The following is a 22,886-nucleotide window of genomic DNA, read 5'->3' on the forward strand; positions in this document are numbered from 1 at the left end:
AACTAAGCTGAAAATCCCTTTAAATTCTTAAACGGATGTAACAGTAGTGAAACTATTGAACAAGCTGACCATAATCTGCTTTACTGCCTACAGTAGGTGGCAGTGCTGCACAGTGTTTTTCGGCTGAGAAAAGCACAAGTCTTCCTTGGTTCAGCATATAGATTTATTTATCTTTTAATACACACTGTTCAACAAATACAAAACCTATAGTAAACAAGAAGACTCTGGTACAAACCGTTCACCCCCAGTTTTGTGTCAGTGGCAATTTGAGCCTTATTGACTTTCATCGTTTTAGACTGTACATATCTTAATATAATCTATAAAAGTCACTCTCTTATTGATTTATATAGTTGTGACAAGGACATTCAAAATATTGACATCAATCATTTGTTACTAATGGTGTAATTGAAAATGAACCTATGTGAAAATGAACAGAATTCATTTTGCATGGCTTTTGGTATCGCATGTATGATAGTGTGTGTGGATACGAAAGCTTAATATTGCTGCACAATCAGAGTCGCATGTTCCATAGAAAATATACATTGTGTTTATCACACAGTAGGCAGTGCTGGATACTGAGACACAGCTCAGGAGCAGCATTACTAGAACCAAAGACGCTCTGCACATTTGATGATACATACAATGTTCAAAGTTTACACAGTCAGTCTTTGATGACCTGATGATAACGACAGGTATTGCCACCACTCGATTAGGACAGAGGAACCAAAAGGCAGTGTTTACTGTGTAAGTGCGATGGTTATAGATTTGATATTATAGTCTCTTAAGGAATGTGGGGGGTTAAGCTCATGCAAAATGGATGTGCTATGATTTACACTGTGATCAATATATTATATTGCTTTTTATACAGCACCTACACATTACAGATATGCAAAAAAATAAAGTAATAAAAAACAAAAAATACAACAAGAGAACAACTGGCACTTTCCATAGTCTTCACAAGTGGGTAAAAGTGTGACATCAACACAGAGGCACAATGAACAGACCCTGTGACCACTAAAAAGCCTTATGCGTTTATATGGAGAAGTGACACATACATACCGAACACCTTAGTCATGTATTCTTGAACTGAGCATATATCATTTACTTATACAAATTAATATATATATTTAAAATGTATTATCTTTAAGGCTCGTTTCATTTTGGTGTGTAGTTTATTTAGTATATTAATGTAATCATCCAGACTATGAATAAATCATAGGTTTGTTAGCTTGATCGATTGATTCTAGTCCTTTGTATTGCACCTACATTAAAGTTCATTAACACAATTATGATATATTGTGCATTATATGACTAATTTAACAAGCTCTTCTGAGATAACTGATTTCAAGTTTTTGAATATTTACATAATAAATGACAGGACCAAAACTATATAACTATTACATTCTCACAGGCTTTCAGCTACATCACAAACACTAGCTACACCACTATTGTTTTTATTTCTTTTTTCCACATATAACCAAACCACTCTGCAATTTGAATCTGCATCTGTGTACATTTTTTGAAATAATTAAACTGTGTGAACTTGAGGGTTATGACTGTGGCTGTAAAGCCGATGGCATCATGAGCCATATTCTCTGTCTAAAGTCCACACGATGAAGATACTGTTACAACACTCAACTCAACTTCACAATGGCCTCTTTAAGTTTTCATTGAACACTTTTTATCTTCAAAAATATCAGAAAGCAAAATACTCTTTAACAGCTATAATACAGTTTACGTTTAAGTTTTAAGGCAAATAAAAGAGCTAGAATTGTATCAGTACCAGAGTAACCTGGTAGAAAACTACTCTGAACCACCACAATTGGTTCTTTAATATATACCTTAAAAATATGATGATTAAAAAAAGATCCCAGAGCTTTCTTTCAGGAAAGAGAACAGAGAAAAAAAATGATAAAGAACAATAATAATTTTATAATAACAAAGGAATATGATTAGAATAAGACAATCCAAAATATCAAAATATAAAAAAGGAAATGTTTCTGAGTGTTTTGGTGTGATGAAATACACTTGAAATAAGAACATGTCAAATTAAAATACAGCTTTGGCTTATAAAAAAAACATTTTCTGCTGGGAGTGTTACAACAGAGACCTGAACTGAAAAAGGAGAAATAAAGAGGGGGTAAGAATTAGAACATTAGAATGTACTCATTAATAAATAAATAAATAAAATGAACCCTGCCATATCAGGCGAAGCCATGATGTAGTTTGGCATTTTTATCAAAATGGAATTGCAATTCTCTGTGTTTCTCATAGAAAAGATTGTTTCATGAAGTTTTTGCAAAATGCAGACCCTTCCAAACCAGTGTTTATAGGCTATACATTGTAGAGCTTTAGGGCTTTCTGTAATCTCACATTTTAGTGTTGTAATTCTGTCGCACAGTCGATGGAGTAGAAAGCAGTTGCTAAGAGACTAGCAACTAGAGAGAACGTCGAACATTTTCTAAGACCACTACAGCAAAACCACATGACCTGTGGAGCAGCTAGTCTCTGTTCATTTCTCTCTCCTGAGCTTAGCCACTGCACTCCAGTGCAACCCCCTCTTTATGAAAAGGCAAAACATAGTGGTATGTGAAAAAAAAAAATCTGAGTTTGATTTCCAGTGTCTATCTGAATAAGTCCGGCACCCCGTACGCGAGTGAATGAGTGTGTCTCCACGTGTCTGTTCAGCAGTCAGCTGATTTCGGTGTCTCCTCATCTTCTGCTGACAGTGGAACCGACTGTTCCTTCATTTCGATCATCTCATCTCTAGACTCTTCGTTTTTCTTCTCGTCTTCCACTGGGTAGACCACTACACAAAACTTCTGACCCAGGTACGTCATCTTGTCTGAGAACATAAAAGAGAGTAATTCAATTTATGGGGTCTGTAAGAATTTATAATGTTTTTGAAAGAAGAATCATATGCTCACCAAGGCTGCATTTATTTGGTCTAAAATACAACAAAAACATTGTGAAATATTATTAGAAAAACTTTGTAAAATATTATTTTTAATTTAAAATAATTAATTTTTAATAAAATCCTTTCTAATATGTTAATTGATGCTCAAGGAACAATTTCTCAGATCAGAACTGAAATTCTCAAAACTACTTGTTGAACCTCCACATCTTCTAGTCATTTGTGCACATCATTAAGCAATTTCAATTCTTTTGAGCATTCAAATTCTTTGGTACATTCATGCAATTGATTATATACAGTTGTCTGCTGTTTCCTACATTATTAATAGCTAATGTCAGGTTGCTCAAAATGTATTATACTGGTTCTCTGTTGAATAGTCTAGGCATTAGAAAACATCTAGGTATTAGTTCATTGCATCATTAAATGCAAAATGGTTGAATTAGTTGTCATAATTCGTCAAGTATATTTTCTATACATTTCTATTAGACTTTTTTTGTAAATGTGTCCTGAATTGATGAATTGTGCAGGTGAATCTTGAATTTCACTAATGAAGGGGAATGTACTGTAAAGCATTAGATCAACCAGTTCTCTAAAATGGCTCAGAGATGCATGTTATGAATCTTCAATTGGAAAGCACAGTATAACATGCATTCAACAGCCGGTAAGAAGAAGAGGAGTAAGGATGTGTGGTGGAGGGTAGAGAGGCAAAACAGAGGAAGATGTAGATAAGGCAAAGGACGTAGGCACGTTTCTGATGAAATAAGCACCACTATTGTGGACCATGTTCTCAATCATGACCTTACAATGGCTGAGGCGGGTCGGAAGGTGCAGCCGAATGTTGGGAGAACAGCAGTTTCCTCAATCATTCAAGCATTTTGTAGACAGAACATGGTATGCATTTCAACAATGTGCGCTGTACTCTAATACTGTATACTTACTGTAATGCTTCATATTAGAGTAGCATATTGCACTTGCATTTTGCAGTTTATAATAAATACACTTTATACAGATACATACTATATTGCACTAACACACATACACAGTGTACGTACATATAGTCTTGTCTATTTCTTTTATATGTCGCAATGACACTGTACTGTAATTTGTTGAGAGACCAACAGTTAAAGCGTAACTGTGAATCCTGTCCAGTCTCTTGCAATCAATATCCCATATACAGTAATGTGTGGATTTGTACTATTAAAATTTATATATGCCATACAGAAAAAGTGCAGTCTTGTGCATTTTCAGTTATTGTCATTAAAATTGTAGCTACAGTTTACATCTGAAAACACTGACAGAGTACACTTATATTAACAACAATGTGGCTAATGTGGTCTTGTTTGTGAACAATGACACAAGCACTTGTCATTTTGATGGCACTGATATATTCATTGATGTAAATATTTACTTTTGAGAGATGAACTAAGGATTTTGAGCAAGTTACACGCTTTTGCAGGTAGTCCATTGTTTGGTGCTGTTTGTACGAATTGTTTTGAGAAATTAACTTACTGGTTTGCAAATGTTAAGGATGATTCGAGAAAGGTACCAAAGCAACAGAAATACTGTATCATCAATGTTGAAAACAGGTGTGGTGCTTAATATTTTTGTAGAAACCATAATACATTTTTTCAGGATTCTTTGATTAATAGAAAGTTCAAAATAACAGCATTTATTTGAAATAGAAATCTTTTGTAACATTATAAATGTCACTTTTGATTCATTTAATACATCCTTGCTGATTAAAAGTATTAATTTCTTTACCAAACTTATGATTGGTAGAGTAAATATAATATAATATAATATAATATAATATAATATAATATAATATAATATTTACGTGCAATCTCTCAACCAGTGTTTCAACTGAAAAAAATTGAAATATAATTTTATAATTAGATTTAGAAGTTAAAGCAAAACCTGACTTGTGTGCAATTTACGTTTGTTTTTTTGTTTTTTAATCAAATTTTTGATTATTTTATCTAAAAATAAATAGCAACTGAATTTAATAGTTTGGGCTCTGCTATTAATTGTAACCTTTAATATTATAGTAATGTGCAAGAAAGGGCTCCCTATACAGTTTACAGCATTAGTTGAGATCTATATTTTTTATCATTAAGAAAATGTTAATTATAGTTTAATTTATTTAAAGAGAAAGACACAATTTGTTCAATAAACTACTGTTTTAAAAAAAGAAGGGGAAAAAAGCTATTTTATGTTTAGTTTTCTCCACCCTGCTGTACTGAATCTGTACCGAACTGTGACTTCAATACTGAGGAACGTACCAAACTGTAATGTTTGTGTACCGTTACACCCCTAAATATAATACAACCAGTTTTCAGTTCCCACCCCTACAGTGTGAGGTACATTGTCTCTAATCAGACCTAATATAGAGAAGAGATGTCATCGTTAAGCCCCACATATCTGTGAACTTCATTCCACTTACCAACAAATGTATTAAAACACTGGGGTTTGTTTTCCCAGTACACGCCCAAGAAATAGACAGGGATACCAGTAAGCATGATGGCCAAGCCAATGCCACACACCACAGGCTCAGAGTACAGAGAGAAGATCAGCAGGAAGGCCCAGAACAGCAGGTAGATGACAGGCCACACCAGACTAATCTGTGAATAAGAGAAGTAAGGTTAGCGGCCAAAAGGAAGAAAATAATCTTAAGGTTTCAGCTTATATGAGAGGTATGTACAGAACTGGACAAGCACATCATGACTCAAAGGTTATAGCAAAATATAAATACATTTGCTGAACAGAATACTGGATGGCAAGTTTTCAGTAAAAAGTCAACAATTACTGAGATAACTGAGCAAAAACTGATATTGATTTTTATCATATGGTTATGTTTTTTGTGTACATTAACAATGACATTTCAAAATTAACATAAAATACTTTTGTTCAACATAACATAAAATTTAACACTGGATTTCAGTAATTCTTAGGGCTTACTTTAATTGGCCGGTGTATATCTGGTTGTTTAATCCGCAGCACAATCTGCCCAGCAACAGTGACACCATAGAAGAGGTAGTTGATGAAACCCACATAGTTGATGAGTGTGTACATGTCACTGGTGCACAGCATCAGAAGTGTTGAGATGCACTGTGAGAGAGCAAGAGAGAGATTTTTATTTAACAATTGAAATGACATATTCTGCATATCTATAAGTATTGTCTGATATATCATATTATCGTGAATACCATTCATACTGGGATTAAGGAAGAATGCAGGCCATAAAATCAACAACAGAACAAGTCTTAAATTCAGCAAATGTCCAGCAGAGTTAAATGATGCACAACAAAAGTGAGAGTGAATAGTAAAGATGTACTTAAAGGGGGAGAGAGGTATCTATGCTGTATATGATACTCACAGTGAAGAGTAAGGCTGGAATTGGAGTGCAGCGGTTCACATGAATCATAGCTAGCAGACTAGGGAGATGGCCTTCACGTGCACCCGCGAAGAACAACCTGAACAACATGAGGACAATCCAGGAATACTGTTATTTATGATGCCATTATATTCAATAGAAGGGAGTATGTGAAGACACAGACAGACAGAATGATAGATAGAAAGATACAACGATAGAACAATAGATAAATAGAAGGACAGATAGATAGATAGATAGATAGATAGATAGATAGATAGATAGATAGAGTCTTGTGTATGAATGAAAGTCTTGTGTATGAATGATGGATGGTTGGATGGATGGATGGATGGATGGATGGATGGATGGAGGGACTGACCGAGAGGAGGTGAAGAGGGAGCCGTTGACCCCCCCAAATGTGGACAAGGCCACAGAGATGGGCATGATCCATGACATCACTCCCAACAGCTTCTCACCAAACGTCTGGGAGAGAGCAACAGAGTGGTGAAGGAGAGAAAAGAGAGACAAGCAGAGGAAAAGAGGACGTTGATTGAATACATGCATTATCATGTCCATAATATCTGTGCTATTTCATTAGAATTGAATGCAGAAGATTCTGGAGTCTGATATATCTATTTGAATGGTATACAGGCAGGCATCAAGAGCTCAATCCAAGTATCAATTAAAGAACTTTAAATATTGATACTTGGGTAGATATGTCAAAGAATCTCCTGCATAAAGCAAAACAATCAGTCTGTTTGCAGTCTGAAAGTGTCTGACTGCTAAGATTGGACACAGGTCACTCACCACAGCTACAGCATTAGAAGCCAGCAGCTCCTGAGGGCTCATGGCAGTAACGTAGGCAATGTTAGCAAAAACGTACACAAAGGTCACAAGGGGAATGGAGATGTAGATAGCACGGGGGAGGTTTCTGTATGGAAAAATATAAAAACAAGAAACAGGGAAAAAACAAAAAACTTCAGTCAGAAATAGTAAATTGCATTATTTTAGCCTACCAACTACATATACTAATTTTCAGTCAGTTTGAGGCAGATTCCAGTTTCCTCCTAAGAGCATTGTGAAAAATTAAACAGTAATTCTTTTTTGGCTCTTTCTACTTGTGCAGTTTAATAAATTGCAGACCATTCTGACTACTGATCCGTTATGTGGTTCTCTGCTGGATATTACAAACTTATATCTAATTTACACTAATTAAATAACACTTAACACTAATTAAATACTGAGAACACAGTGTTGAATTACTGTGAGCTCTTTAGGTGAGAATTGGCTTACACATAGGGGTCGACGAGTTCCTCTGTGACATAATTGAGGAAATTCCAGCCACCGTAGGCAAAGGACCCCTGTAGAAATGCCAGAGCGATCAAACCGACATCATAGTCTTGAAATGGCTGGAAAGCATTGGCCGGCTCCAACCAGTAATATTCACCTGAATATTAGAAGGAAAAAAGCATACAAATAATTATCAAACATCAAAGGGTAATTTGTTATAAAATGCTTCTTGTTTATTAGCTAGTTAGTTAACCTTTAGCAAACTTTTACTCAAAACAGCTTAGATTAATCGCTAACACAGCTCCTCTTGAGCAACTGAAGTTAAAGTTTCCTGGTCAAGGACCAAAATGGCATTGTGATCTTAATAACATACACTGATGAGCCAAAACATTATGACCACTCACAGGTGACGTGAAAAATGTTGATCATCTTCTAACAAGGTCACACGTCAAGGTCTGGGTTGATTAATTGTAAGCAAATAATCAGTTCTCTTAGTCAACGTGTTGGATGCAGGAAAAATAAGAGACTTTGACAAGGGTCAAGCTGTTACGGCCAAACAAATTGGTCAGAGAATCTCTGACCACTGCTGTTCTAACCACTGCTGTCCGGTTGCTCCCGGACAGCAGTGGTTAGAACCTAATAACATTGGTCCAAGGAGGGACAAACCACAAACTGGCGACAGGGTGTTGGGCACCTAAGGCGCATCTATGCATGAGGGCAACAAATGCTATCCCGTCTGGTCTGAACTGAATAAAGGTCTATTGTGGCACAAGTCACAGAAAATCTTAATGATGGTTATGCGAGGAATGTGTCACAAAGTAGCCGCAGACTGGTCAGAGTGCCTATGATGACCCCTGTCCACCATCAAAAGCACCTACAATGGGCACAGAACTGTCAGAACTGGACCTTGGGGCAGTGGAAGAAGATAGCCTGGCTCTATTAGTCCCACGTGGATGGTCATGTACTTGTGCCATTTACCTAGGGAAGTGATAGTATCAGGATGCACTGTGGGATGACGACAAGCCGGTGAAGGGAGTGTGATGCTCTGGGCAGTGTTCTGTTGACAAACCCTGGGTCCGGTCATTGGGGATGTCAATTTGACACTTGCCACCTACCTAAACATTGCAAACTCGATACAGCCCTTCACGACAATAGCCTTGTTTCCACCGAAACTTTTTCTCAGGAACTTTTTTTTCCCCCAGACCTGTTGCTGTCTGCTTTTACATTGCAGTCTAAAGAACCGTGAAGATTAGTCCGGTGACGTAGGACTACGCGTGACTTTCCAGTTCCCGCTGGATTTCATCTTCTGCATATAAGCTTAATAAAGCCTAAACCTCGATGTCAGCCCATCGGTCGGTCCATTTATAAACTCCATTGTTGATTCAAATAGCAAACAACTCTTACTGCATGCACCGCAACAGACTTTTAAAAATGGTGATTGAAATAAAATGCTGCATGGAGTCAACCAATCAAAATGCTGCGTGAGCTCAACCAATCAGCATGTTCTGCGCCCAAGTTTCTGAACCCCCAAAAGTTTCTGAACTTTGAAAAAGTACTATCTAGCGAGCAGGGACTGTCTGAGGGGGAAAATTTTACCCAGAATTTCATTTAGACCCTGGTCCCTGTGGTCGAAACACACCGAGTACCACCCCAAAGATCCTACATCCTGGGGAAAGTTCCTGTGGTGGAAACATGGCTTAAACTATTGTCTGATGGCAAGGCCTCTTTCAGTAGGATAATGCACCCTGCCACATTGCATACATTGTTCAGGATTGGTTTGAGGAACATGATGAAGAGTTCAAGTTGTTGCCTGGTAATCCACATAAGGCATCCTGAACCAGTTAGAGACCAGCTACCATATTCCAAAATACAACTACCACTTTAAACTGGTTTCGACTGGTTTTCATAAGCCTACAATCTTTTTGCTCCCTAAGCCATAGTATTAATACCACAATTCTAGGGTCAGGTCTTTGGGTCACATGTACTCTCTGAACTCTCTTTGAGAGCATAAATGACCCTGAGGACCCCATATTAAAAAGCAGCCAATGTCTACTAACCCAAATCCAGTTTTTTTAAAGCTTCTGCATGGAATCACATCTGTCACTCACATATTATCAGGTCAGTGTCTGAGCTAACAGGCCGTCGGCAGTGTGATCATTATTCAATCCTCTGTGACGCGCCAGCTGTGAAAGCTGCATTATCTGTGTTATTCTTTATTAGAGGGTTTGAACCCAGTGACTTCTGCTGAGACAACAAGGCAAAGAGGGGAAGTGCTGTGCTTTTAGTTTTTCTGGAGATTTTACCGAGCTAGTAGAGATGAAGCAATGAGGCCCAAGAGGACGGGGAGTCACGCATGCAGACTTCTACAAATGCACTGACAAGAACAAGAACTGCACGTAGTCATTTTTTATCACAGACCTTGAATAGTCCGTAACATATAGCATGCACACACACATATACATAGACATATGGTGCCTACCCTTGCAGATTTGTACGAGGCCCATGATGATGATGAGAATGAGTGCCAGAAGTTTCCCTGCAGTGAAGACATCCTGTACCCGTGTTGCCCAGCGCACACTAGCGCAATTCACCCAAGTCAGCAACACTGAAACACACAGACAAAGTAACAAGGCTGGTTAAACACAATACACATACAATGAGCCATCAGTGAGATTAATGGCACCCTGCTGTTTGAGCAGTCTAGTATGCCAAAGGATTATAAAGTAATGCTTTCAGCTATGAGGAATTAATCAGACGCACAAATGACAAGCTCAGAATAGGCCTTCAGGTGAACCTATTTAATACATATAAACATTTGAATGCACTGCAACATCTGAAACAGATAGGCAGGTGAAATATGGTTAAAAAAAGTCAGCACAGACAAATTATAATAGGATAAGATATTTTACCTTTATATTTATTGATCTGGCAGATGCTTTTATTCAAATCCAATGTGGCATTGCCAGCAAAATGCTACAGTAAAGCTTGAAGCAGTGACAGCCCATGTGATATATATATATATATATATATATATATATATTTTTTTTTTTTTTTTTTTTTTTTTTTTTTTTTGAGATTATATGGAATATATATGTACTTTTAAAAAAAATCATTTGACAGACTGGAGAATTATTTTAATGAACAACAAAAAGCTAAAAGATTATTATAAATTAACATTGTAACCAGTTACAGTACATAAAACATTTTCTTATACATTCATATACATTTTAACTTAGAAATCTGATGTTGAATACGTTAAATAACTCATAGTCACATGCACACAGTCGTCTGATGGCATGTGACAGACATATTTGGTCATAAAATCAAAGAGACATGCAAGTAAACTTTGAGTCTTGACTCTTGCACTTTTGAAAACCTGCAAGATATGCAAAAATGCAGCTTTGTAAAGTGCACTTCAGGGTTTAGCTTTGTCCTGTTTCATTCGAATAATATTTGTGTTCTTGTAGACAATCACCTCAACATATGCTTAAACAAAAATAATGTCATGCATGCTTGATTAACTTATCAACAGAGCAATTACACACAAAACTAGTGTGAACTGAGTGTGAATTGACAATGTCGATGCGCAGTGGCCAAACACACAGAGTTCTTGGCACTCATTCAGTATGAAACTACTTACACCTGCAGCAGGATCTAGTCACAACTTTACAATGCAAATCAAGTGATATTAGGCGGGGTAAGGTATTTTGTTGCACAAAATCTATGATAATTACTGTTTGTGGCTACATTAACACAATTAGTCTGACAGTACAAAGTAACACCCTGCCAAATAATGAAAAGGGAACGCAGTAAAACCCAAACACAACAAGGCATTGGGCGAGGAGGTGTAATCCTTATGTCTTATCTCTGTGTAAAAAGAGGACTGCTTCGCTGTACAGAGCAATGACGTGGTTCTAACTGAGCCCAATCGTGTCTTGAGATAAGGGCAGTGCATTCTGGGAAATTGACCAGAGAGGACGTCTTAGAGTTTGTGTTTAGTGTTTGTGAAACACTTTTGGAATTGAAAAATAAGCAGGTAGTGAAATCTACATAGTACACCATGCTAATGCAAGCCTGCAGAAACATTCTTATGACAACAGGAATCTTACTACAGTAAGCTGATTACAGTGATGGTCACACACACAGAGGTCAGCGTTACTCATTTAACTTCATATTTTTTATCCCCTTAATATCTTAAGACTTTATGCAAGTAGAATCATGTGTTAACAATTTTTTTTCTAACATTCAACAGCCTGTTGAACATAATATACTCATGGGATCAGTTCTAAAACCTGGTGGATTCTGCTTTGTGCTTTACTGCCTGCATAGGCAGAATCCTTATTAAAATGCAATAATTAATTGATTCGAAACACAAAAAGCACATCTAAAAAAAACACATTTTATTTCAATAGAGTTAGCGTGTTACTAAGCTAACCATGTGATACTCTAATAAGCTTGAAAACAAATAGCACATAAAAATGTGGATAAAATAGCAAATGTTTAAGTAGATTTAACCTTGAAAGTAATTTACAAGATGTTATGAATTATAATTATATTAATAATCAACATTTGTCTCACGTATCACTTTTTGGTAGAGCTGAGCTTGTCACAGTACAGTGAGTATCAATAATTATGCACAATATTCTATGCAATTTTATTGTATAAATGGTGTTAATGTAAATACCCTGATGATGCACTTAATTACTGAAAAAAACAAACAAACAAACAAACAAAAAAACAATACACATACATATAAGTTTGAAATGTTGGACACTTACAATACAATCAACTGTCATAGCTTTCCTTATGTAGAAGAAGAGGAGAGGCTATCAGATTCTGGATGATGCTGTATGACCAAATAACACCATAAAATTCACACTGGACGGTAAAGTGCATAGTGCACAGTGTAAGTGCATAGTGTATAGTATGCAATTTGGGACATAACTAATTCCTTATGGGATTGTCTTCTCTGAGAAATTTACATGCAATGCTGCCAGTATTTGGCCATGAGAAGGTATCTTAAATGGCAGCAGTTATTCTGACTACCATTTGGAATAGTGTTTGTGTCAAGAGTGTGCCTATGTTCCCTTAAAATGCTGCCTACGAAGGCAACAAATTAGGTACAGAGCCATTCAGGCACTTACACACAGAATTTTCTCAGAATTGCAGTACTGGCTTCAGAAGAAAAGACATAACAGAGGTAAAGAGGTATAAAGGAGTTGAGAACAAGAACATCCTGTAAAACTGTGCCATAGTGTCCACTTTTGCCCTTTCTCTCACTTCCTGCCGTTTTCTAAACAAAACAAAAGCAAAGCTAAAGAAGCTTTAGGGCTGCTTGAGAACATCTGGTTAGTTAAAGACTACTTTGGTAACACTTTACAATAAGGTTCATTCGTTAAACATTAGTTAATTTATTAACTAACATGAACAAACCATGATCAATACATTTGTTACTGTATTTACTAATCTTCGTTAACGTTAGTTAATGAAAATACAGTTGTTCATTGTTTGTTCATGTTAGTTCACAGTGCATTAACTAATGTTAACAAGATGTTAATTATGTATTAGTAATTGTTGAAATTAACATTAACAAAGATTAATAAATGCTTTAGAAGTGCAGTTCATTATTAGTTTATGTTAACTACATGTAGTTAACTAATGTTAACTAATGAACTTTATTGTAAGTGTAAGTGTTACCACTACTTTCAACTTCATCAGAACATTTTGGTCAGATCTGGTCTTGGTCAGATTTTTTTTCCATAAAAAGACATTAATGATTAATTAATATATCTAATTCTTAAACTAAATAACTATTAAGACTGGATTTAAATTGAAACCTTTCAGTTTAAATATCAAAACAAGGTGAGATATCATCAAATATCTTCACTTCTTGACCTCTCTCTTTTTTCTTAGGGTCTCTGTTGTTTGCCTGTCTACATACAGCTTGCAGTATTTGTAGCTCCAGTGTGAAGTTTGCAGTAAGCCCACGCTCAAGGCTTCTTGACGCCACAAAAAACATTATTCCATTCATCTTCACATGTCCCTCTCTCTTTCACCCTCATCCCTTTCTATCCTCTGCACATTTTCCCACAAACTTTCTGTTCCCTCTACCAAGGTATGACCCCTTGGTCTTCTTCATTCACACATCAATCCATCTCTCTCTTTCTGTCAATCCCAAAACACTGTCTCTCTAGCGCTGGCCTTCAAGGTTCTTTCACTTAAGCGTGATTTGACCTTATATTCAAACATAAGAGGCTGTAATGAAGTATCCATTCCCAGCAACAATGTGTGCATGCGCTATCAGAGAAAAATGTCTAAAATATACAAGTGTTCACAAGTGAATCACAAGCAGATGTGGAAATAGTGATTATGTAAGTTGTTGTTGCATCTGTGAGGTAAACAATATAAAACAGTCCACATTGTATGTAAAAATATATACACTTTGTTTCATCTTATGAGGAGTGTTCAAAACCTTAACATTTTATCGTGTCCAAGCCACATCTTCTCTTACGTGATAATGGTTTAGCTATCTTAACCTTTTCTCTTCTTTTTACCATTCTCTGTCAGTTCTGCATGTCAACAGCAAAAATCCCTAAATAATAAGACAATGAGATCTCTGATAGTCCTTCTGGTACTCACACAAGCAGATGCCAGCAAGCAGACGCAGACCATTCTCTGGGGGGAAGCAGGTGGGGAACAGAGGCTGCAGGACGTAGTTAGAGAAGGTGAGAGCGATAACCGCCTGGTTAGTGGGGTAGATCACCAACACAGCAATCCATAACCGCAGAAACCTGTAGCATGTAAATGTTCAAAAAAGTTATAATGCTTGCAACAAAAAAAGTACCCATTAGATGGTAATACAGTGGTATTTTGATAACTCAAAATTTCTCCAAAAACACAAAGTTTAATGTTAATACCATGGTTATTTTTAGCTAGTGATACACATTGTGTTATTTGCCTATAACAGTCTTTATTCTTAGGATGAACTCAATGTGTATACAAGATTGAAGCAGAGTTTATTGCCATCATTTGTTTGGGGTGAGATAGACTTACGAGGGAATGACCAGCTAATGGTTGTTCTCTGGTAGTATCATTCATTAGAGCAGTCACTAAGCAAAGGTTGTTGGCATGTAAGCAAAGCCAAAGCTGAAAGATTTGATTGACCGTGGGGTACCTATTAGTGGATTAATGTTAAATCAGAGCTACAACTACTTCAACAGACAGATCAATGCTAACGCTGTTAACAAGCGAATTACCATACAATGAAAGGTAATGGTGTTTACTGTCACTGTAAACTGTTACATGGTTATTACATGAGATTGCAGGTGTTTTGACAGAAAAAATATAGGATTCCTTCCTATGGAGTGAGAAGTGTTGTTATTCTATTATTTTCTTCAGGTTTGTTGAATCTCTGACTTATAGGAACACCAAGATACATACAATCATGTTAAAACAACCCTTCACACTAAGTTCTGCATTATCAATAATTAAGTCACCTACTTAAAAATTGAAAAAGGTTACAGATTTTAGAAACAATATGGATTGATTAGCAGTATTTAATAATGATTTGATTGATTAGCAGTATTTACTAATACTCTGGAAGTATGGCTGAAAACCTCACCCTGCCAGTCCTCCGAAGATGTCCTTGACATAAGAGTAGTCGCCTCCAGATTTGGGGATAGTGACGCCCAGCTCAGCATAGCAGAGTGCTCCAATTGCTGTTATAAGGCCTGTGATGATCCATACAATGAGCGCCAGGCCCACTGAACTGGCATTTTCCAATACTCCCTTTGGACTGACAAAGATTCCAGAGCCTATGATGTTACCTTTAAAAGAGAAAACAGAGAGGTTGAGTATTAGAAATGGGAATTATTGTAGAAAGCAGGTCATAAAAAGAGAAGGATTTATTGTGTGTGAAAAACGAGGTTGAGCTGTCAAGCTAACACCATCATAAAAGCTTTCACCCCTCACCAGGAACTCCAAAAAAGCACTGATTATATAACAAACCTATGCGTAATGGATGTCTGAATGAATCTACTAAAGTGCTCCAATTTAAAATCCTTTTGAATGAAACAGACTTTATCCTGAATAAAGGATTTAAAGAGATTTTAGATTTGACAGAAATGCATTGGGGATACACATTTTGAAATTGTAGCCGACATGTATGTCGATAATTATTTTCACGTTATGATCAACATTATAAATCTATACTACTTTGTTAAAAAAGTAAATTAATACATACTAAAAACTATCATTATGTGCACATAGAAATTCATTCCAACATGCACTCTTAAAGATAAAACGTTTTTCAAGAGAACATCTTAATCTACACTAAACTTTAAAATAGACAGACATAAAACCACCAGAGTGATTTGCAGAGACCAGACTGTAATTTGCTGAGTTAGTATTTAGCATGACTAATGGAGTGAGTACACACAGCAAATATATGGGGGAGTGTGTATTTGTCTAGCCATACAACAGTGTGTGCACTTAGTGCAATAGTGCACCACTACTTTGTGATCCATGCATGTTTTGTGATATACATATTGGCCCCAAAAAGTATTTGGACAAATGTCTAAATTTCATTGTATTCAATACAAAAATAACAAACCAAGTGTGAAACTAATTTCACTCATCTAAGCCATTGTTGCAATTATTTTTAACCATGGTCAATTTTAGCGCACATATTAGGTCATGTCCCCATTAATTCACACAATACCAAGGAACCCATCCATGAATTGTAAACCACTATTTCTACAACAAAACGACTGTAGATCTCACAGAAGAACTAATTTAGACATACTAAACTATTACAATAGAAGGCAGACAAACAAAACTAGCACACTTAAAAGGTGCTTTTCCACCAAAGAAAATGCTGAACTAGTATGTGAACTTAATACTGTACAAGTGGGAGGCAGATTGTGATTCTACACATGTAATTGTGGTTTATTCTTTTATCTTCCCTGATTGTGCTTCATGTCTGGGCTTTTAAAACAAACTGTATGTGGAAATTCAGGTAATCAATGCCCTATTACATCTGTGCCCTAGAGTAAATTACTGTGGGATTGTCACTGCAATGTGGAAATTCAGGTAATCAATGCCCTATTACATCTGTGCCCTAGAGTAAATTACTGTGGGATTGTCACTGCAATTATGTTCTGTGAATCACTTTGGATACAAATGTTTGTTAAACATAGCCACTGTAAACAAGTAGAAGTATCAGACTTCTCTGTAGCCACTGCTGCCATGATGTATTCACAAAATAATCTGCTCTAAAAAATATCCATAAACCTTAATGATTACAGCTGAGCATTCAGCATCTTTCGTTCTCGTTAATGTTCTCCCACTTCATGTCTCTCCCTTAATCTCTGCTTTGAAAAAAACTCTGTCAAGATATGATTATCACAAACTTCAGCATGTCCCATGACCTCAAAGTACAAGTTACACAACTTTATACAATCAAAGGTATCTTTTACTATTGCCAAAGCATGTAGGGATTGATCTGGTTTCAGCCAGCTTGTGTATTAATTGACTATTAGCAAACTAGCTGGGAATTATGGAAATCAACAGGTTTTACACCTTCAAGAGACTGACAGATTATTGTGCACAGTTGTACATCGAGTGGTCTTGCTGACTGCTGTGGAATTAATGCAGATGGATTTCCTTTTCATGCATCCTCTCCTGTTCCCCTTGTGTGTGTTCACTGAACAAACATCACAGGCAACACAGCAGCATTCCCTGATTTAACATTCTAGTTTGACAATCTACTCACATTGATCTAATCATACTGTGCTAAGCCTTGTCAAACACATAGATGGAAGGATTACAGAGAAGTTCCACCTTTCAATTCAAAGCATCAGTTAAGCTTTTAGATAAAGGCATTGTCTGAAATGACATGTTAAGGTGTGAATTTTCACTGGCAAATTACAGTAATTTCAACAGGAATCAACACAATAGGGAATTTTGCGAGAACGCGAAAGATTTCCTCACACAGATTTTATAATGGGTTCAAGTTGGCCACGCGAATTTGTCGCATTCAGCGCAAACAGACAGCTGCTTGGTTTAAAAGTGACTTCTTTGTGAGCTGTGCTTTATTGCTACACTATTAACAATAGACAATGAACTTTAAATGCTAATGTGACTCCACTTTTATTCAAGGTTTAGGTCTATCCCCATTCAAGTAGATCGATAGCACCTATTGCCTACATAGGAATATGCCTGCAGAGGGTGGTGCTGAAGTGGCCGCAGTGAACTGACTTACCTTAAAGACAGTTCACTCTTTGCTATCATCTTATCATATATGCATGTCAATCATTGTGCAAAGACGTGTCTCATTTATTGCGCAGTGATGTTACATTCGCTTGTACTTCTATTTATTACTCTTGCTAACATGTTTGCTGAGGCGAATCCCTTTCAACTGTTGTATTGATTTTCTTTCATGCCTCCATTGATCAAACTGTTTTTGTGGGTCTGTAGCCTTGATAGCCAGATGTTTCCCTTTTACAAATTCACATATAAAAATCAAAGTTTGGGTTAATGAAGCAAGCCATTTACACAAAACAATGTCTCCCTTCATCAAATAAAATGGGTTCAACTGTGATCTGTTATGCAGCCCAGACTCTTTGTATAATCAATAGTAAATGGATAGATTTTAAAAAAAGTTACTAGAATTAGGCTAAATGTTGTTTAACATGTATCTTTTGTATGATCATCAAAAAACCCATACTAAAAACACTGGTTTAGTTTTCAGCTAATGAAGGTCTATGATATTTATCTTTAGACATTGAGCTTGCAGTTTTAAGTTCTACCTCAATACATACCTCAAACATTTTCACTTGGATTTTAATCGGCTTGCTGGAGAATTAACCAATCACTAACATTTAATACATGACTGTATCAGATCCAAAACCTGTCTGACAAAGAATAGTGGAATGCCATTAAATATCTATTGGGTTGCTAATTGGTTACATCTATTTTGGCTCACATTAAGCCAGCTCAATGTATGATGTTCTTCAGTCAATCCATAAGCATTGCTTATAACATTTAAGGCCAGTTTGCAATTAACAAAATATATACAGATCACTTTTTTACTTGCATCATCTCACAATCTCCTTCTAAGTGCACATTCAGAAGATCTGTCAGCCTTTACTCTACTAAAACTATGCTCTTGGCACCTGTTTCCATTCTATCATTCCCTACTGATTACCAGAGGCCATAATCCAAACATTCAACATCAAAAAAAATGGGGCTAAGCAAGTCAAAAACCACAGAAAGTTCACTTTCAGGTCCATGCTTCATTTTTCAGCTCACAAAGGGTTCCAGCAAAGGGGTTGATAAGGATGAGAGTGGCAGAAGTTATAAAGTATTCTGATAAATCTAATGAAGTACATGGAGAACAAAGGCTTGAGGAAAGCTTTGAGCGATCCGAAGTGACAATCACCTGATAATGATGTTCACATGGGGCAACTGAGAGCATGTGAATGTGTGACCTGACCTGATCAAGGTTACTGAAGAGGATTATCATATAGCTGCAGTTAAAATGTGCGCTGGGATTATCTTGAGTGGGTTTTACTTTTCCTTAACTCCTATCATTACATTAATTATATTTTATAGCTTAATGCTGCCTAAAGCAATAAATGAAAACTACCATGTGACATACTCAATAAACTGACAAGGGTTAAGTCACGTTTCCTCTCTCCACTTCCTCTTATATTTGCAGCGTCTCTGTTATCTACTCTAAGTCTTTCTGACCTGATATTTTTTTTTCCTTTATGAAACCAGAAGAGAAAATAATATAGAGAAAAAGAACACCAATTCAACATGGAAAAGGCAGGTGCATTTTTATTATTGTTTACCTTATGTATTTTGAACCATAATACTATTGTGAGAAAACAAAAACAGTTTGCTAGACTAATACATTTCAGTTTACTAGACCAAATTATTGGCAATTATTGGCATTCTGCCAACTGCCAGTTTCCAAATCTGCTGACAGCCTTGTTAATGGATAATGCACATTTTCTATTTTCAAATATTCTTTAGTTATTATTTAATAGTAAATATTTAGGTAAAATAATTGTTCTTTTGTACGAAGCGTTTGTTACAATTAAATTATTTAATTTTATTATTTACTTAAAATATTATTTATTAAATAATATTTAACTACAAGACATCATCAATATTGTTTTGTATGACCTGTCCTTTACAATACTGAATATTTTACAGATCATTATCATCACAAGGATAAATAGGGCCTAATCATTATTAGGCTACAACAATTAAAACATAATGTGCACGAATATTTTATAACAACAACAGCAACACTGTTTGTAATCGATGATTCATATCTTAAATATAGGCCAAAACAATTATTGGTTTATCTCTACAATCAACATTATATTGGTAACGACCATTAGAATAACCCTTAGCGGACCATTAATCAACAGAACAGGTATAAGCGCAGGCTATATAATATATTTTTAACATTTTTTTTTTCCCAGATGTAAATAACCTCTTTTCCATTTCAAAGGACTGATTAGCATGATAGACTCTCAATTAGCATTATCCAATCAAGCTGTGCACGATTGACCATGCTTCCTTTTAAAACACACCAACCCATATGAAAATACATGTAAAAGGAACAAATCATCACTCACCGACAATAATGCCACAAGCACTGACGAGACCGATCTCCTTCTTCAACGCCACCGATGACTGTCCTGCTGCTTTCCCCGCGTCTGCTGCTGCATCCTCACTGGTGCTCGGGGCTGCGCTGCCTCTTTGTCTCGGTCCATCCGTCATGTTGGTAATTGAGATGTTCAGTCCTCGATATTGAGCGGTGATGCTAGAGCAGCGCTTGACGTGTACCGCTGTTCAGTTCTGAGATAGCGACTTTAATACATAAACAGCCTGAATACTATCTCGAGCAAAATATGCCACTATGAGCACTTTATCTATCCTTTCTTATCAACATGAGACTGCTGTAAAGCATGTGTCAGTAGGCTATTTATTGCGTAGTGGCAAAGAAACAATGAGCAAGATGAGCTATTGCCGTGAAGGTCTATAAAATTCACTTAAAAAGAAGGCACTGTCAGTGTCATTGAAATGCTAGATTCCTTTCCGAGCGTCAAAAATCCACATAAAGCACTAATTTCGGGCATAACAAAAACTACAATAATACTCCAATCGCAACTTTTAGGCTATGTGTCCGTTTGTTGCGTCCGTGATGAAGCTTACACAGGGTTTAATCTGCCGTTTAAACCAAAAACACCACGCTAGAGAGGCCAAAAAACAAATCACAGGTTTCACCTTTTATTTCCTGTATCCTACCTATAAAATACCGGTGCTTCCTCGTTCTTAAAACAAGGCATGCATTGACATGGATTCTTGCCAAACGCCCTTAGGTAGATCAGTGTCCGCGCGCTGCAGACCGTTCGCGTCTCCAGCGATATCCAAAGCACCAGTGGTCCAAGCGCCTCCACACAGTCTGTAGTATTTACTCCATATATCAATCTCCTCCCAACCCGCACCATAAGTAGTATAGCGCCTCCTCCCCTTCCCCCCACGTCACGTCGCTACTCTTGTTTTTGTGGTCTACTCTACACGCCTCCTCATAAAGCCCTGGTAAGCTGTTGAACAGCACGGTGAGGATTATGACCTACCTGAACCTAACAATATATGATTTCATTGTTTCCTGTCGCTTCTTTCTAAACATCTCAGTGCTTACCAAGATTGCTGAAAATATTTGCTGCTTTCTCACAAGGAAGGCTTGGGGGCTTTAAAATACATATAGAATTTTTTTTTTTTTTAAACAAATGCTCTTCTATCTAGTATGTATGTAGACGGTTCAACAAGATTTTCAAGCGTTTTAGTCATTACAAAAGTTAGTAGGAGCCCGTACTTTCACCTGCTGCCACAAAACAGACCCTAGAGATCAATACGCATTTGCCTTGAGATGTAACCATAACAACGGCTTGAGCGCAGTAGGCTACGCAGAACAAATGTCTACGAAACATCACACGTACTGGGGGCTATAGGCTATATGTTTAGCTATAGGCCTACTTGAGATTCCCTACTTTGTGAGGACTTTTTGCTGGTTTTTCTTTTATGCCAAAAATCATTAGGATATTAGGTAAAGATCATGTTCCATGATGATATTTTGTAAATTTCCTACCGTAAACATATCAAAAATGTATTTTTGTGAGTCGATATGCATTGCTAAGGACTTCATTTGGACAACTTTAAAGGCGATTTTTTTTTTTTTTTTTTTGAACCCTCAGATTCCAGATTTTCAAATAGTTGTATGTCAGCCAAATATTGTCCTATCCTAACAAACATCCATACATCAATGGAAAGCTTATTTATTCAGCTTTCAGATGATGTATAAACCTCAGTTTCAATTGACCCTTATGACTGGTTTTGTGGTCCAGGGTCACATATAACCAAGCAAACATTTATTAACTACAATGCTTATTTCTCAATAGAAAATGAGTCATAAGATCAAAAAACAATTTTTTTGGATTGTGGGATGCCACATAGGGTGAGCGAGGCACAAAGTAACACGGGGTTATTTGTAACACACATGGTTTAAATACTTCCACACATGCTAGCATGATGAAACAGTGTATTTAATAACTGCCAGTATATATAGTCAAAAACAAAAAAAACAACAAAAAATTCAAAATATAGTGCAAAAATTCAGAAATCTTTGGGAGATATCACCGAACATTTAACAATAGCAAAAGTAAATTTCTTACTCAAGTTAATTTTTCATCTATATTTTTGTGTTTATTTAAAATTAGACAAATCTGATATTATTTTAATCTCCAATCTGTTATTTAGCACTTTAGTTAGTTCTTTAATGCTTCACTAACTAGCAGAAGATACTAACCAGGTTTAAATTCCAGTTGCGCAGATAGGGTATGTTGTAACACTGCGTTACAATGTTCCCCTCTATTAGAACTATGCTATTCTTTACAGTTACCGATATAATTGGCATAATTAACTTTTATGAATTTCTGTAGAGAAACCATTGAAGAAAAGGTGAATAATGACTAAGAGGAAAAATCTGAACATTTAGAAAATATTATTTCAAGAAATTTACAGCATTTGTACTGGCTCGTCTATTTATCTCGTGAGAGCTGAGAGTGGAGTGTTTGTTCAGCTCTGTGTTTTTCTGAATGTCTGAATAAGTTTCTTCATCTGTTTGCCTGTATTGTTTTGACCTAGGCTGTGTTTTGCAGCGTGTTCATTCAATTTCTAAAAAATGCTATTTTTTATATGAAAAAATAATCATTGTTTTTTATTGACAAAATA

General features: G+C 36.3%; 1 protein-coding gene across 1 annotated transcript; it reads right to left on the bottom strand.

The window, feature by feature from the left end:
* Positions 1 to 145: 145 nt before the first annotated feature.
* Positions 146 to 21,088, bottom strand: slc7a8a (solute carrier family 7 member 8a). Its single transcript, XM_051899324.1, has 11 exons — positions 20,228 to 21,088; positions 15,196 to 15,400; positions 14,214 to 14,365; positions 10,054 to 10,179; positions 7,578 to 7,731; positions 7,092 to 7,215; positions 6,664 to 6,767; positions 6,291 to 6,387; positions 5,873 to 6,022; positions 5,358 to 5,535; positions 146 to 2,845 (listed from the first exon to the last, which is right to left on the bottom strand). Exons 1-11 carry the CDS (start codon positions 20,370 to 20,372, stop codon positions 2,685 to 2,687), a joined length of 1,596 nt encoding a protein of 531 aa, XP_051755284.1. The 5' UTR covers positions 20,373 to 21,088; the 3' UTR covers positions 146 to 2,684.
* Between the last annotated feature and the right edge of the window lie 1,798 nt (positions 21,089 to 22,886).

This window comes from Ctenopharyngodon idella, chromosome 7 (genome assembly GCF_019924925.1).
Source record: "Ctenopharyngodon idella isolate HZGC_01 chromosome 7, HZGC01, whole genome shotgun sequence".
NCBI lineage: Eukaryota > Metazoa > Chordata > Actinopteri > Cypriniformes > Xenocyprididae > Ctenopharyngodon > Ctenopharyngodon idella.

What these genes read in the sequence shown, in the direction of transcription:
- slc7a8a (XM_051899324.1), bottom strand. Translation starts at nt 20,372, where the DNA reads ATGACGGATGGACCGAGACAAAGAGGCAGCGCAGCCCCGAGCACCAGT. An exon ending in TTCCAGCCTTACTCTTCACT is followed by an intron (nt 6,023 to 6,290) that starts GTGAGTATCATA and finishes GCTCTCTCACAG; the next exon opens with TGCATCTCAACACTTCTGAT. An exon ending in ATATACACCGGCCAATTAAA is followed by an intron (nt 5,536 to 5,872) that starts GTAAGCCCTAAG and finishes TCTTATTCACAG; the next exon opens with ATTAGTCTGGTGTGGCCTGT.